We start from the raw sequence: 16844 nt of genomic DNA on the forward strand, positions 1-16844 counted from the left end.
AATTTGTCAACTCCACCCCCACCACCAGTGTCAGCATCCCTCCACCAATGTCTTGCAGTCCCATTCCACTTCCTGCCACATGCCCTTAGCAGACTCACTTTTAAAAAAATTATTATAGAGTCACATGTTTACAGTAGTGTTGATGCTTATAGTTTTGATGTACACAGGTACCTTGCCACTCCATCACCAATGATGACACCCAAGACCCTCAGCCAATGTCCCTAGATCATCTCCAGTCCACTTCATTATCCTCCCTTCCCAGTCTCCCTTTGACTGAACACTCAGTTCTGAAATTCAGGGCCAAGTGTTTGCTATCATTTGATGCCTTCCATTCCTTTGTCTTGTTTCTCTGCACTAGACAGATAAGTGAGATCACTGGTGTTTGTCCATCTTCTTCTGATTTATGTCACTTAAGGTGATGCCCTCCAGTTCCATCCAAGTTGCAGCAGACTGAGTGATTTCATTATTCTGTGGCCACAGAGCGTTCCATTTTGTCTATATTTCACAACTATGTTATCCATTCATCTGTTTTTGGCTTTTGGGTCGTTTCCATCTCCCGGCTTTTGTACTCGGTGCTATAATGAACACAGGTGTGTATATATCTTCAAATAAGTGTTTTTGCTTTTGGGGGGTAGGTGCCCAGACATGGATATGGAATATTAGGAAATAAGTCATTTTGAAACAGATACAAGAGTGTGAGTGACTGTTGAGAACCTGATTTTGGTGCCCCTATTTGCACAACCCCCCTACCCTCCACCACACGGTGAGCACTGTGTGTGCATATTTACATGTTTTCTATGATAACTAATTCCTGGCTATGACATGAATAAGAAAATCCAGAAATAGATTACTGGGTGTTGGGATAATTACTAGTGAGAGGGACAAAAGGGAAGCAGGCGGGGCAAGACTAGGGATAGTCCCTATGCAAAAGAATCACCAGCATGGACTGTCTGGAGGCTTGGAGGATGGGATTGGGTGATGCCTGATAACCTGGGTGACCTAGACCACATTCTTGGAAAATCATTTTTATTTTTTAATGAGATTTTATTTTATTTTAATTTTTATTAGTGAAACACCAGGAGGTACAGTTGTAGACTCACAAATGTTTGTGCTTGGGTTTCAGTTATACAATGATTGAGTACCCATCCCTCCACCAGTGCCCATTCCCCACCTCCAATGCTCCCAGCATCCCTCCCACCCCCTCACCCCCCATCCAACCCCACCCCTGTGGTAGGGCATTCCCTTTTGTTCTCTCTCTCCTTTTGGGTGCTGTGGTTTGCAAAAGAGACATTGAGTGGCAATCATGTTCGGTCTATAGTCTACTTTCAGGAAAATCATTTTTAAATGCTCACCCATCACCTTTGTTAAAAAGGTATAAAAAAGAGGAAGGGCTTCAGCCTTTCTCTACAATCCTACTTTAGACCTTCCCTGAATTCTTTCCCCCTTTCTCCCGCATTCCCTAAATAAAGTCTTTGACTGGATGAGACCATTTGCTCTACGGCCCCTTGCATTCCATTTTGACAGCTTGAGGACAAGTCCTGAGTGTTGTGCCTATTCCAACACCAGGATTGAATTCTGCTTGGCGTTTCCGAGGAATACTGGTAGTATGCCTGACCTCGTGACCCTCTTTTACATGCCTTCTGTGGATGCTGAGGTGGAGTCTTTCCCAAGCCCTGAGAAAGGAGAACCATTTAGGGCCATTGCAAATCTACTTCAGGATCAATTGACTTTGAGGAAGTGCCGCTATTAAAGGAGTTGGACAGCAGGGCCGCTGTTAAGTGTATTGGACAGAAGAATGAACGGTGAGGAGGGCATTTGTAAATTGCCTGGGATTTGAAGCTTGTCTGGAGTGATCTTAAAGTGAGGAGTGTAGGAAACCCAGCTGCCCAGGGGCTTGGAGGCTGAAGATGGGGGTGGATGGGGGTAATATTTTCTGGGACCACAGCTGCTGCGGAGGCCCGCTCGCCATCATTCATTGGCAGAACCACTGGAATCCAGAACACCCTCTTGGGATTCATCCTAGAGTTCGGGGTCAGCACCATTTATATTTATTAGCTCCTGAGGTGACAGGGGTGATCAGCCAGCTTTGACAACCGCTGCATCCTAAGGAGTAATCTCTCTTTGAAAGTGTGTTGACATACCATTTGTGTTTCAATAGCTCTAAATGGCTTTAGAGAAAAGCCAGTTAATCTTCCGATCTGAGGAAGACCAGCTACTGTTCACTCTGAGAGGAATAAACAAAAAATGTGCTGTGCTTTTCATCTTTAAATTAGTGCCCTCAGAGACCAGCAGTTTCAAAGGTACTGTTCACGCTCCCCACCCTGGCAACTCTAATCAGACTGGGCTTTGGGGACAGTCGCAGGTGGGCATGAGTTAGAGGTGGGCATGGCTAGCCTGGAAAAAAAAAGCAAAAAAGCAAAAAAGCAGAGGGCATCTGGGGAGTTACACGGTATGGTTATCTCTCCCAGCTCCTCCTCGGAATGGATGAAGATCCAGGTCTCTGGACCTCCTGGGCCTGGCTTAGTGCATAAAAATGGTCAGAGGTTGCCCAAAGGCAGAGAGAAACCAGCAGTGTAGGGGGTGGGGGTGGGGGATAGGGCGGGCACCCACAGGCAGGAGCATGATGTCCTGGGCAGGCCCTTCTGAGTGTGAGCTCTTTGGATGGCCAAGGTCAGTTTTCCCAGAAGGCTAGGCCAGTCTGCTGCACCCTGTAAAGTGGCAACTCCTCCTCCATGCCAGCTGGGCACCACAAGAAAGAATGCTTTGCAGGTTCAAGAAATCGATCTCTGAGCAGATTTAGTCCCACAGCTCAAGAAGTCTACAAGAGTGAGTACCTGCCCAGCTTTCCAGAATGGGGTCTGTGCCCTGAATGAAAACTGGCCACATTCCTCATGCTGGACTCAACCAACAGTCAAAACTGCATCGCATCATTCTTTTCTTGTGGAGGGCTGAGCCCCAGAGCATACTGAGTACCATCCCTGCCCTAGGGCACCCTCTCCTTGGTGACAGCCCCAACTCTCCAGACATTATCAACAATCCCCTCAGGGTGGGAGTGTGGACAGGCTGCCCCTGACACTCACTGGGTGGGTAAGTGGGAAGTCGTAGGCTGTTGGGTTTCCACTGCCATCTTCAGCCTCGGAAGCTCTGGATTTTCACTGATGGCACCAGATGCTATGTAGCTTCTAGCACCCGTAAGCACTGTCACACTGGAGAGAGTACAATGGATAGGGCATTTACCTTGCATGTTGCAAACTCGGGTTCGATCCCGGCACCCTTTGTGCCTCCCACCCCGACATTGCCAGGAGTGAGCCAGGAGTAAGCCCTGAGTATAGCTAGTTGTGGCACACAGAAAAGGGGAGGAGAGAGAACTGGAGAGGAGGGGAGGGGAGAGGAGGGGAGAGGAAATCAACCTCTCTCTTTCTCTTTCCTTTTCTCCCCCACCCCCCACTCCCCCAGTTTGCTCTCCGTCCCTTGTCTCAGACTCAGAATACTGTACCTAAACACCTTGTAGAATCAAGGGCTGATCTGTAGGCCTGGCTGAATTGGGTTTGGGTGAAAGTAGCTAACCAATACCAGTCATAGAGTAAATGCTTAATATCATATGAATGAATGAATGAATGAATGGATGGATGGATGAATTGATTGTCTCTCCCTTCTCTCTCTTCTCTCCCTTGCTTCTTGGACACATATGCATACCTGGGAGAGCACAGAGAGAAGGCAGTGGAATTGTACCACAATCCTCCTCTCCTCTTCCCCATCCCTCAGGCAACCTGGGCAGCTCCTTTGCAAGGGTCCATGATGCTCCCTTGCCATGAAGCCCAATCAAGCATCAATTTCCTTCTTCGTTCTTTCCCTTTCTCAGCAAGACAAAGAGTATCTCATTAGGTGTTTAAATCAGATTAACAACCACTGGTACTAGACTTCTCCTGATTAGCCCGCATTTGTTTCTTTGGGGGTGACCCCAGGTAGCTAATTGCTTTTTTATGGGAGCAGTATAAGCTGCATCAATAGAGAAGAAAGGTGTCTGTCTGAGCAGATGAGTGAATTCTGTGTTTCCATTGGCCTCAGGGTCTGCAGGAGAGAGTCGGGCAGAAAAGCAGCCTGTGCTGGCTGGCTCTGCAGGGGAACCCCACCTGGGTGGGTGGAGCGTGGCCGGTGACCTCTCTCTGAAGGGGTGAATGGTGTTTCATCAGCTCCGCTCTGGGTGTGGATTTACAGAGGGCGTCCAGATGTCAGCAGAGCTGGGATTTGTGGACAGTGGAGAGCGCTGGAGGAGCAACACCAGCAGGATGACACCTGGCCCCATGCCAGGTGCAAATTGTATTTCTCTGTCCACACAGGCGACGGACAACTCTGCCATTGATTTCTAAATCTGGCAGAGTCACAGAGAGCAGACTCCCTACCGCCTCTTTGAAACTGGAAATCTAGCCTCCCACTTCTCTCTGCAGTTTTATTCCTGTCCTGCCCTGTGGAGACATTTTATTAAAAGTGATTTTTTTAAAAGTGGTTAAAGGTGGATTCCATAGAAACACACAGGTAAAAGACAATGGAACATTGGGACTAAAAATTGAAAACCAAAGCCATAATAAAGATAGAAAAACAGAAATATTGATGAAACTCTAAAATCGATTATTCATTGTATTTGTCTCTGAGCTTCCTAGCTGACTTAACAAACAGAAAAATTCAATGGGCTGTGTTTGTACTAAGATATGAAGAAAACCACATTTTCATTATATGTTTTTGAATTAAACTCTGAGATGTACCCATCAAATATCAGTATCTTAAGTATAATACCTGGAAGGCATTATGTATAATATAATTTTGATGTAAGTTTTCTAGAAACTGCAAAAGAATTTTTTCTTTTATGTTTTGGGGCCATACCTGGTTATGTTCAGGGCTTATTCCTGGCTCTATGCTCAGGGATCATTTCTGGTGGTGCCAGGAAATCACCTAACCCTATAGTATATCTCTGGCCCTCCACTGCACAATAGCACAGCGGTAGGGCGTTCACCTTGCACGCAGCCAACATGGCCGACCCGAGTTCGATTCCTCCGCCCCTCTCGGAGAGCCCGGAGCAAATCGATGAACAACGGGAGGGCCTTTACCTTATTTGGGGTGTGATGGGCTACAACCAGCAGTGCTCAGGGCTTTCTACTGGCTCTGTGTTCAGGGGTCACATGTGCAGGGCTCAGGGCCCCATATGTGGTGATTGGAAATTAAACCTGAGTCGGCAGCATACAAGGCAAATGCCCTGTACTTATCTCTCTCGCCCTACAGAAATAGTTCTTCTTGCTTTGGTAACTGATGAAGATGGAAGGAAAACATCAGTGTCTAATCAGGTAGAGGAATTTTCAGAGACTGAATCTAATGTTATCTGGACCTTTAAAATTATTTTGATAGCACTTGTTTGGTTAGGGCTAAGGGAATCCTCTCTTCTAATCAGTTGCAAATATTTGGGCTGCAGCTGCTGAGAATGGAAGCTGGTGCTAAATGATCTGTCAGAAGCCTTTATTCTAGCATATCAGTAGCACAGCTCCCGGGTTCAAAGAGGGAAGCAGTGCTATTAGAAGTAAAGCCTGTTCAGCTCGCTTCTAGGCTGGCTCCTCTGTGCCTGAATTCGTTTCATTTCCTGTGCATCGAGCACTCCCACTCTCACCCTACCCCACTCCAGCACTGTGGAGTCTGTTTCATTATTCCTGATGTGAGCAAGCACTACTGAAGTCAGTGTAGCAACCATCCTCTGGCTCCTGAGCTTGCTTGCCATCAGGGCAGCTTGCCTGCTCCTTGAGGTGTCAGCTGGGCTCCCCCCTGTGTGCATGTAGTCAGTGGTAACCAAAGAGGCCTCCAAGACTTTCACACATGCCTGGGACTTCAGAAGGGTGAGCGAGTGACCAGAACTCCCTGATCCTCTCTTCCTGGAGTGACCAGAACTCCCTGATCCTCTCTTCCTGTCGGAGGCTGGCTCCAGCTTTGTTGCTTTGGGCAGCAAGAAAGTGAAAGCAAACGTTCAAGCAGGTCTCTCAGGTCTGTGCCTGCAACTGCACAGGCTTCCTCCTGCTGCTTCCTGCTGTTGTAGGGCCAGCCGGCTTGGCATGCACAGCGGCAGTGTGGGATATCAGTTCCAAGCAGTAGGACTCATGGGGGAATGATTCAGTGCCCATCACACACAGTCCTCTCACATTCACTCCCCAGTAACTTGGTCCATGAGGCAGTGATTCATCTAAGGGCTGGGGAGACGGGATGTCAGGTAGTGGATACTAAGCCAGTTCTCACTCCAAGTTCTGTGTATCCACCATGGCATTGTCACTGTCAAAAGCCCCAGTGCCTGATTCTATGAGCTTTATTGAACATATTCATAAAAGGATGCAGAGCTTGGAAATGCAGAAGCAGTGAATGTCATCAGAGACCTCCTGCAACCCTGTTTGGAAGATCAGGGAACATGATCTACACCCAGCCCTCCCGGCTCGGGTGAGTTCTGAGCATCCATGAGACAGTGTGTCCACAGAACCCTGGGGTGTGTGGCTGCAGGGCACCCGGGCCTCTCTACGACTGCTGAGGGATGAGTCACAGTGTGAGTGGCAGTCCCCAACATTCATGGTGTTTTCTTCACGTGGAAACAGTCTCTCTGACAGATGAGCTGACCCTGGCTCTGGACAGGGGTCACGTGGTCAAAAAGGATGATAGAAGTGACAGCACAGGCTTGCTTAGAAGTTGGAAAGCTGATAACAAAGACACAGGGTAATAGAAGCTGGGGGAAAGCATTTTAGCATCCAGAGAAACAGTGTTTAGAGGTGGAAGAGAATATGCATGAGATCCTGTGTTATAATTTAAAGATAGCTTAGGCAGTTCTCCAACACACACACTCCACCCGCCCGCCATTCCACACATGTATCTATGCTGATATGCAGGGAGAAAACTAACCAGTAGGCATGTGTTGTTGTAAAACTCAATTTGAGTCAATATAGAGGAAGCTAATGTGATCTGACACCAAATTAGAACTTCTAGAGTAAAGAACATAGAACTTCTAGAGTAAAGAAGGGGATTCTTTCTCTTTATTCTACACAACACAGTTTGTCCCCAGAAATTAAGCTAATTTCAGGGTACTTAATTTAAAGGGGGACAGAGAAAAATGAATATATTAAGAGAGCTTCAACATGATAAATAAATTGAACTCACATGAGAGCTTGCTCTGTGATCTTAGACAAATCCTACAAAGTCCTAGAGTTCAGAGTCAGTTAGGTAGGATTTTAAAGTTTGGCTTGAACAAGTATTACCTCTCAAGTTTGAATCCCCTTCCCTCTGTTTATCTTCATGAAGGATCATTCAGTGCTGTTTGTTTGACTGAATTGTGCGTGCACGGATCGGTGTCTAATAGAGGCACCCAACTCTGGGAGTAGTGGGCACCATGCTCTGTTGCCTTTTGGGGGGCATGAGGTCACCACACAGGCCTGAGTCTCCTGTTAGGCCCCATTCCTTGCTGCCTATCACCATCACATCTGGGAGCAGGGCAGAGCAGTGAGAAGTGGAGGTGGTCCTGGGCTGGAGCATGCAGAGGGCTTTGCCCACCAGGGATGAAGCCTCCCGTTCCCGTGACAGTTACTTTCCCTCCCAACAGGATGGAAACTGTGAGGAAGGAGAACGTAACTTGCTGGCTTATTTTTCGTTTTCTCCCTTTGAGCATACACTATGTTCTATGCGCTTTGCACATCCATTAATCTCATTTAATCCTCCTAACAGCCTTCTTAGTTTCTCTGCAACACATAGAACAAAGTACCACAAACTCTGTGGCTTAAAACAACAAAACATTGATTAGTTCACAGTTCTGGAGGCTAATGAATCAGGGTGTTGTTGGCAGGTCTCTCTCTGAACTTCTGTCTGGTAAGCTCAGGTGATCCTGAGTGGTGAGAAGGTGTCTTTCTTCTCTTGTCTCCCCACCTTATCTTCCTTCTGGAAATATCTTTTCTGTATGTGATTGTCCTCTTGGTCACCTTCTAAGACCTCTAGAAGGGGTTAGACTTCCGCACATCTTTTGAATGGGGCCACAATTCAATCCATACCAACCCTGACACTCCACTCCTCCCCAATTCATTTCTTTCCTACATGCAAAATGCGTTCATTCCATTTGAACATCCCCCTGGATGTCAGGAGACTGCTCCAGGAAGTTCAGTGCTCAGTGGTTAGAGCATCTGCCTTGCAAGTATAAGGTCACATCTAAATGCTCAGTATCATCACATGCACTGAGCACGGCCCTGGCCACTCTGTTGTCTGATCCCCTGCATTGAAGTGATTTTCTGCTGCACCACAGCCAGGTGTATGCAAGCATCACAATAAAGAAATGCCAGAGCACCAGAACTAGAAAGATGTGCCTAAAATCAAAACAATAGTGAGAGATCACCTCGGGGCCTTTCCTTGTACCCAGTGGGCAGCTTGGCTTATGGGTCTCAGCCTGGCTACTGTGGGTGCTCTGATAAGGATGACCTGGAGATGAGCAGGCTGGAAGAACAGAGGAGGGTAACTGAATCCCAGGCAGGTATTGGGGTGCATGTGGGGTATGATCAGGCCATCATAGGGGTAGGGATGGCAGAGGTGATTCTGGGATATGGCTGGAGCTGCTGTAGAAACCATGAATAAGACCCCCTTGCCTTGGTATGCTGAGGCTTAGGAATGGTGTTCTGTGGCCACAGCCTGGTTCTGAAGATGCAGAGGGTGGGTGCCTGGCTGGGCCCAGTCACTGTCCTCTCTTCTAAGCTGCATACTTCTGGAAATGTCAGATACTGGCAGGAGGAGCTCCCACTGTGGAGCACTCCCCTACGGGAAAGACAGGCAGGGAGAGTGTGGAGGAGGAGGAGAAGAGCATGGAGCCCATATGAAGTGTGTCATTCGTGAGGTCAAGTTGAGATCAGGCACACCTGTCACAAGCTGTGAGCCACTGGACAGACTGACAGAATCTTCTGAGCCCCATTACCTTAGGGTTCACAGTAAAGGTTCAGTAGTGAGGGGCCCTGTGGCCACTTCATACTGGGCTTAGTGTACAGTTTTCTTCCCTCTGGAGCTGAGCCACATGGACTGTCCCCTCCACTGTTGCTTTCTTCGGTTCCATGATTCTAAAACTGTGCTTTCCTCCACCCCCCAGAGGAGCTGAAGGAGAAGTTGACCGAGTACGTGGACAAGGTGAACGGCCAGAAACCAGGCTTCATCAAAATTGTGCGCCACAGCAAGCAGGAGGGACTCATCCGCTCGAGGGTCAGTGGCTGGAGGGCGGCCACTGCCCCCGTCGTGGCGCTCTTTGATGCCCATGTGGAGTTCAACGTGGGCTGGTGCGTATCCCTGGGGGAGGCAGACGGGGCTCCCCCGACGCCCGGGTAGAGTAGCTGCAATGCATGCTGGGATCTGAGTCCTGAGTCCCTGAGGCAGGGAGAACTCTCTGGAACAGATGAGGTGGGTGGGTGAGGAACCTTGGTAGCAGGGTGGGGAAGGGTGAGGGGTGAACACATCAGTTCCCAGTGCTGAAGACGATGGTCTCAGAGATCACTAGCCAGTATGATTCCCTGGAACCCCATTTCTTAAATTTGAGTTGAGATCCTATACAGGGCTCTATGACTAACTGAATGTGGGGTCATTTAAAAATCAACTTCTGCATGATTTATTATCAGTCAGTGCTTGATTTTTCATAACTGTTTTATATCCTTCTATGCCTGGGTCACATAAAATTTTCCCAAGCAGTACATTTGGGGGGTGGGGGAGGAGAGCTGGCAGCGAATTTCTATGGACAGATGCTAACCTGTGGATGATGGCTGAAGCCCACCCCTCCAGGAGCCAGCAGCTGAGAGTGAAGAGCACACAGAGGCTTGAGGGCAGTTGCACTCTACTCTGCTCAGGGTGGGCTTGCTAACCCTGGGGCACGCAACCCGGGATAGGTGCCACACAGACAATGGATAGGGGTGGCCAAAGGGGGCTGGTTTTTTATGGGTACCCTGGTCTCCTTCAGAGGCCAGGAAGCCCAAAATCTCAGCTTCTCCCTTCTGCTGAGCCCAGGCCTCAGACAACCTTTTCTTTCTCCCGTCAGTGCTGCTTGGGGCTTGGTAGGCAAGAGAACAGATGCAGACCTCAATGGCTACAGTTGGGCAGGAACAGGGCAGCTCACTCCGACCCCTTGCAGGACTGGTCGCCTGTGAATGGCTTTACAGAGAGCCTGGCCTTAGGAGTTGGGTGCTGGGTATGATTGCCTGGACCCCTTCCTCACCACCACACCCGAGGGCAGAGGAGTTGGCTGTTGTCCCCAGGCCCTGAGCCTCGTCATCTGCCTCCCTGGAGGCGAGCAAGGCCTTTGAGCAGGAAGGAATATGGGGGCTCACACTCAGCCTGTTTGGATCCGGGTATTCTTTTATATAACAGGCCCGAATTAAAGCTGCAACGCAGCCATTTTTTATACTTGAAGTCCCTGCTTGCCACTTGTGACTATTTAAAAACGCATTTTCATTGGATTTACAGCCAGAAGAGGAGAGGGACACTTACTATTTCAAGCTGATTTGAATAAACAATTATGCCACAAATGCATTATTAATGAGAATCTTATCATTCCTGTCTGCAAACACACTTCCTGCCTGGCGCCCAGTCAGGCACTCTGGCTCTCTGGGAAAGTCCTCTAATCGGGCAGCAGGGAGCAGGTTTGTGAGGGGATGGCGGGAGGTCGGTCACAAGACTGGCACAAGCTCCCTGGTTTTTCGTCCCTGTCTCTGCTGTCTCTGTCTTTTCCTCTCGGTAGACATTGAATTTCAGCAAAATCAAAGCCTGAATTGAAAGCTTCAGATCTGTCTCTTTCTTCTTGTTTCAGTCTTGAATCTTCTTTCTAGTGGAAAAGAAGACAGGCCGTCACGCAGATCTAAGGCACCGGCATCTCAGCTCGTCTGGGGAAGTGCTGAACGCTGCTCAGGCCTTTTGCCAACCCCAAGGAAATGGGCTGGGGGATGCAGAACAATCATTCTGGAGGATGTGGCCAGGGCTACCCCCTTTCTGGGCAGGAGGCCTTCAGGTGTGGCCCACCTGATGTTCCTCACCCTCAGTTCTTCCTCTCTCCCTTTCTGTTGCTCAGGGCTGAGCCCGTCCTCACCCGCATCAAAGAGAACCGGAAGAGGATCATCTCGCCATCCTTTGACAACATCAAATATGACAACTTTGAAATTGAGGAGTACCCACTGGCTGCCCAGGGCTTCGACTGGGAGCTATGGTGCCGCTACCTAAACCCACCCAAGGCCTGGTGGAAATTGGAGAACTCCACGGCCCCTATCAGGTAAGGTAGAATGACTCTGCTTTGTGTTCCAAGCCAGGGCTTTCCTCCCAGTCTAACCCTCATTTCCTAAGCACCAACCCACTGTGGGGTGGAATGGGATGAAGAAAACTTTCCTCCAGTCACAACTCACAGGCTGTGTCATTCCTTTTCAAGAGTCACAGTACCAGAGAGATAGTACAGGGGTTAAGGCACTTGCCGTGCATATGGCCAACCCTGGCACTACATACAGTCCTCAAAGCACGCCAGAGGTAACCCCTGAGCACAGAGCCAAGACTAAGTTCTGAGCCTAGCTGGGTATGCCCCAAAGATAAAACAAAAAGAAGGCAGAGTAGTACAATGGGGGTATTACAATGGATAAGGCTCTTATTTTGTACATGGCCAACCTGGGACTAATCCCTGATACCACATATGGTGCCTGGGTGTTTGGGTGTTTTCAAGAATTATCCCTGCACATAGAACCAGGAGTAAGACCTAAGTACCTTGCATGTGACTGAAAAGTAAATAACAACAATTTTTAAAATAATAAGAAGGAAAAAGGAGCCATGACTCTTAGAATTTATTTAAGGGCACCAAGTTACTCATGCCCATTCTTGACCATAGGACACCTCCAGTGCTGGGTACTGGGGATTCAGAGTAACTAAGACTAGACTTATGCCCTCAAAATCCAGGTATCTAGTAAATACAGGGAACACAATTGGAGCCAATAATGTCAGCATGCGCGGGGGTTGGAGGGGGTTGGATAGGTCATGGGGTGGGATGGGGGCTTCTTTTCAGAGTGACATTGGACCTTACTTCACTGGGAAGCAGAAGATTCAGAGGTGGGTGTTGGGACCACTGCATGTGAGGGTGCAGAATAGGCCCATGGAATAGGAATTTGTTCAGAAGAAGTGAAAGGAGGACCATGAGAACCTGTTCCAGACAGAAGCTGGAGGAAGAGGCTAGAGAAGATCCCAGAGCATCCTGAACATCTTGCTGATGTTTGAGCTTATCCTTAGGCACCTAGACAAGTGTGAATTTAGGGGCCAGGGATGTGCTCCATGGTCAAGTGCAAGCCTTGCCTTGATGAGACCCAGATATGGTCCCTGGAGACTCTAAGTCAAACAAACATATACCACATCTCAAACTGCATTTTGAAGACCCCCATAATGTTTTCTGCCTTTGCTGCCACCTCCATGACACTCAAATGCTCCCTGGAACTGCCTCCATTTTATGGGTCAGGACTCCTGAAATAGCCACCAGCACCCGCCTCAGTTTCTTTGTTAATCATGATCAGGTGCCTTTATGTTCCTGCAAAGTCCTGCCCATTAAACACTCAGACAGCTCCAGAAGGTGGCCTCGGGGACAGTTCCTGGAATGAAAGAGGAGATTAGAAACTGATGTTACTTTATATTACATGAGGGAGAAAGATTATGAAAAATTTAATTGAAAGTAGGTGATTATTATCTAAGATCACATTTTTCCCTGTCAGAAGGAAGTATTTAAAACAAGGTGGAAGGAGAAATGCACTTAGCTCTCCTGCGGTTATCTCTGCTACTTATCTGTCAGAACTGCCATACTTTTGTCTCATTAAATATTTGTTGAGAGGGCTCTGTGTGCAAGGCCCTGTTGCATATATGGTTTCATTTGATCCACATTATAAAACCATGGCAGTTCATCTTGTCATCCCTGTGTTACAAGAGGTGGGAAGACCAACCACAGAAGAAGGTATTGCAATTGGACAGGAGAGCCAGGACATCCCCCATCACTTCTCACTGCCCGGCCCCATGCTTACAGTCATCCTTCATCTCATATGGTGATGCTCAGCACTGACTGGTCTTAGGACTGATATGACTGGAATGGTTCCCAGCTCTGTTGAATACTCTTGGAAATATGCTGTTGTAGTGAATGTTGTTATGGAGGACTGCACTGCTATTTGCTGCTTCTGTTCTGCTAGTCTCTACCTGCGTCTACCTGGTCTTAGTCTATAAAATTGCATCTCAGTCCTGTCAGAGAACACACATGATCATGACCTCAAATTTTCCATCATGTATTTTTTTGCCACAAATATTTATATACATAATATAATGTTATATTTAAACCTAGTGATCTCTTCTATTGTGTTGTAAAAGGCTATCTTATGTTCTAAAGTGACATAAGAAGACTGGCATGAAATTTTTTTTCAAACTGACTGCCAAAGAGAGCCTTACTATCCCTGAGATATTAATCTGGCAATGCTACATAGGAACTGACTGTCTTGTTTCAAAGATTAAATGCATTTATTTTCACTTCAGGAATCTTAGAGTCCACTTTGAGGGCTTTTAAAAACCATAGAGGTGCACCTAGGCCTGCCATACAATCTAATGACAATCCCCACCCCCCCACACACAAATTTGTTGTGAAATAATAGCCTTTCAGATATTTAGCTATTTTGTTTTCTCAGTGTCTTTTACCTTTTCTTGTGAACTATTTCTAATCTTTCTGGGAATGAGGCAAGGTAGAAATCAATAACACTTTCAGCAGACTGGGTCCAGTTAATACTCTAGTTTGTTAATAAGTAAAGAACCAGCATCTGTGCTCATCTCAAACTGTCCTGCATTCTGTTCTTTCCCTGTCTGGATCTTTGGAGGGATGCCCCTTCTGACATGTCCTGAGAGTATTGTCTCATACTCAACATTTCAGGGATATCCAGGAAAAGTCTGACACTCCACTTGACAAGGCTGTTTTCACCACAGTCTTGAAGCATTTAGAGAGAAGATGCTCTGAGCTTGTTCACCATGCAAAGACATCTTATTAATTGGTCATCAGTGGGCCAATGAGGACCTAGAGAAATTCAAGCGCTTTACATTGTTTAATTTAATCCATAGGAGGTTAGGATGAATTCTGTCCCCTAGTTGTGAAAACAGAGGCTCAGAGAGAATTGGGATTGTCTGTGGGACCTCAGCCAGCTGGGGGATGTTTCCCACGCCCCCACTCCAAGACCAGGACTACTTGTTCCCCCACCAGAATAGGAACTGTGTGAGCAGCAGTGCCTGTGGTTGATTGAAGTTAAGGCCCTTCAGAAGCAACTGCTGTGGTTTGCAATGAAAAGGGGCAGGACCTAGGCAAAGACCCTGCTAGCACCACCCCCTATCAGCATTCTTCAGAAGAAATGGCCTGTAAAAACCATTTCTCCACTGTGATGAGTTTCCAATTTCTGAGAGGGGCCAATTTGCATGTGATTGACAGTTCTCTCAAGGTCCAGTATTCTTCCTGTTCTTTCTCTTTCTCTCCATATTCTTTGACCAGCTGATAAGCCCCTGCCAGCACTAGAAATGGTAGCCATGCAGCTGTGGGACCATTCAGAGCCATTTGTGTAACCTAATGCTCTCAGCAGAGATGCTGCCCACAGGTCCCTTGCTGATTCACCTGAGATGAATCACTCTGGTGAGCCGGCTGGGATCTCACACAGCCCAACCTCCAAGCCTGCACTCACAGTCATTGCCAGAAGACCTTGCCTACACCACTGTTTCAGAAACTTTCTGCCTGTGGCACCCTTCTGAACCTGTTTCCCCCTGTCCTAACACTTTCTTCCCTTGTCTTATTTTTATGTACCCTCACTTACATGTTTTTCACCTGAGCCTCCTTTGGATTATCCTGAGGGCCCACAGTGGGCCATACAGCTCATCTACCTAAGCCCTGCCCATTGGTTCCCCCCCCCCCACTCCTCCCAACTGCGTGCAGTATTCCACAGATAACTGAAGATCAGTCTCTCCATCAGGAGCCTCTCTGAAAAAGCTTTCTGCAACCAGCTTTCTCTCACAGCCTGATGGCTTATAGGCCCCATTGTTGCTCAAACCAGAGAGACCGTCTTGTATCCATTGTTCTCTCTCCCTCCTTCCCAAAATATGTTGAGAGTAGTACATCAAAATATGTCTTGAAACAAATCCTCCTTACATTTCTGATGGAAAGTACTCGGCACTTCTCACCTGGATATGGCAATAACTGGATTCTTGTTTCCTACTGACTCCTCTTCAATCAACCCCCCATAGCTGCCCAAGTACTCTTCAAACCACAGATCACTCACACTTCTCTCTCCCCATGAAAATTTCTCCTGGACACATTTTCACTCTAACTTATTCCCCTTGCTCTTGAAAGTCCATTATCTAAATAGACTTTAGAAAGATTATATGGGCTGGAGAGATAGTACGCAGTGGGTAGGCCTTGGATGCTTCCAACCCTGCTTCAAATCTCAGTACCACATTTGGACCCCCTTGCCCTACAACAAGTTATCCCTGAGCACAAAGCCAGAAGTAAACCCTAAGCACAGAGAAGGTGGTCCCTCCTAGAAACAAAAAGTGAAGTAAATTATGTAGACCTGGTCATCACCAGGTAGAAACCATTCTAAGTGGCAGTCAGAGCCCAAGGTGGGAAGGATGGAAAAGTAGACCCACGTGCCCAGGAAGAAGCAGATATCCAGGCAAGTCAACCGTCAAGACTCACACAGCCAGAGATATTTTCACACTAGCCAGTCAGGCTCAGCCACTCCACTCAGGGCTTACATACTCTCAGTGCAGGAATGAGAACTGGCCCAAAATAGGAGCATTCTGTCTTGGGTGAACCCATGAGTTCTCCATGGAAGGGAAGGGAAAGAATCCTCCTGGTAGGAAGGTCTGTCTGTGCCTACTTCCTGGGACCCCTCTGCTCACTTCACCCATCTCCCACACCCTGCAGGAGTCCTGCCCTCATTGGCTGCTTCATTGTGGACCGGCAGTACTTCCAGGAGATTGGCCTGCTGGATGAAGGCATGGAGGTGTACGGCGGCGAGAATGTTGAGCTTGGGATCAGGGTGAGTGAGGTTTGCTACCTGCGGGGCTTGTTCCCTGAAGGGTGACGGGGTTCATGAGTGGAAATGGGACTGGCAGTTGAGGATCATCCAGTGGTTCTGAATATCCAGTTCTTAACTTTGGTCTGTATGATTGCAATTGGGGCTGATAGGAGTGGGTGGATATATGGAGATGTGTAGAATTTTCAGGAAAAAAAAAAAGAGGACTGTGGAGACTAGTTGGTCTGGGGATTGGTGCAAGGGAGGGACCAGCTTCCAAAACAAAGGCTCTTTATTAAAACCAAAAGGAAATTTTTCAAGTGAGCAAATATATCATAGTCATGGGAGTGAGTGTGTGTGTGTGTGTATGGGGCAGACAGGACTGTCCCTCAGAGTCACCTGCCTATGGACTGTCTCATTTGGACATTCTATCTCCTCTCCAGGGACTCATATAACTTTTCTAAGGTTTTTATTTTAAGAGAAGTGTTCAGGGAAATAAACTCATTGAGTATGGGCACAACACACAATCAGACTGGGGTTCATGTACCAGGTACTAGCCAGGCCCATATGTAGAGGCCGTTGGCTGCCAAGCTGCAGGGCTCTTTGCATCTGTCAGATCATGATGTGGATCCATAATAGGCATCAATCAATTACTCACTGCACAAGTACAACTCTCAGACTCTGGCCATTTTCTTCTGACCTGTGGAAAAGCTAACATCCAAATGTCTGAAGATCAGTCTCTCCATGTCTGAAGGTCACATGAGGTCCCTTGGG

At 47.6% G+C, this 16844-nt stretch overlaps 1 protein-coding gene across 1 annotated transcript in view; it reads left to right on the plus strand.

The window, feature by feature from the left end:
- Window positions 1–16844, plus strand: part of GALNT18 (polypeptide N-acetylgalactosaminyltransferase 18) — a 379034-nt gene that overhangs the window by 261695 nt on the left and 100495 nt on the right. Inside the window, exons 4-6 of the mRNA XM_056116106.1 lie at window positions 9134–9317; window positions 11093–11290; window positions 15980–16094. Of these exons, the coding sequence (XP_055972081.1) occupies window positions 9134–9317; window positions 11093–11290; window positions 15980–16094 (497 nt within the window). The remainder of the gene's footprint in view (window positions 1–9133; window positions 9318–11092; window positions 11291–15979; window positions 16095–16844) is intronic.

The sequence above is a fragment of the Sorex fumeus genome, unplaced genomic scaffold (assembly GCF_029834395.1).
Source record: "Sorex fumeus unplaced genomic scaffold, SorFum_2.1 ptg000030l, whole genome shotgun sequence".
NCBI classification, from domain to species: Eukaryota; Metazoa; Chordata; class Mammalia; order Eulipotyphla; family Soricidae; genus Sorex; species Sorex fumeus.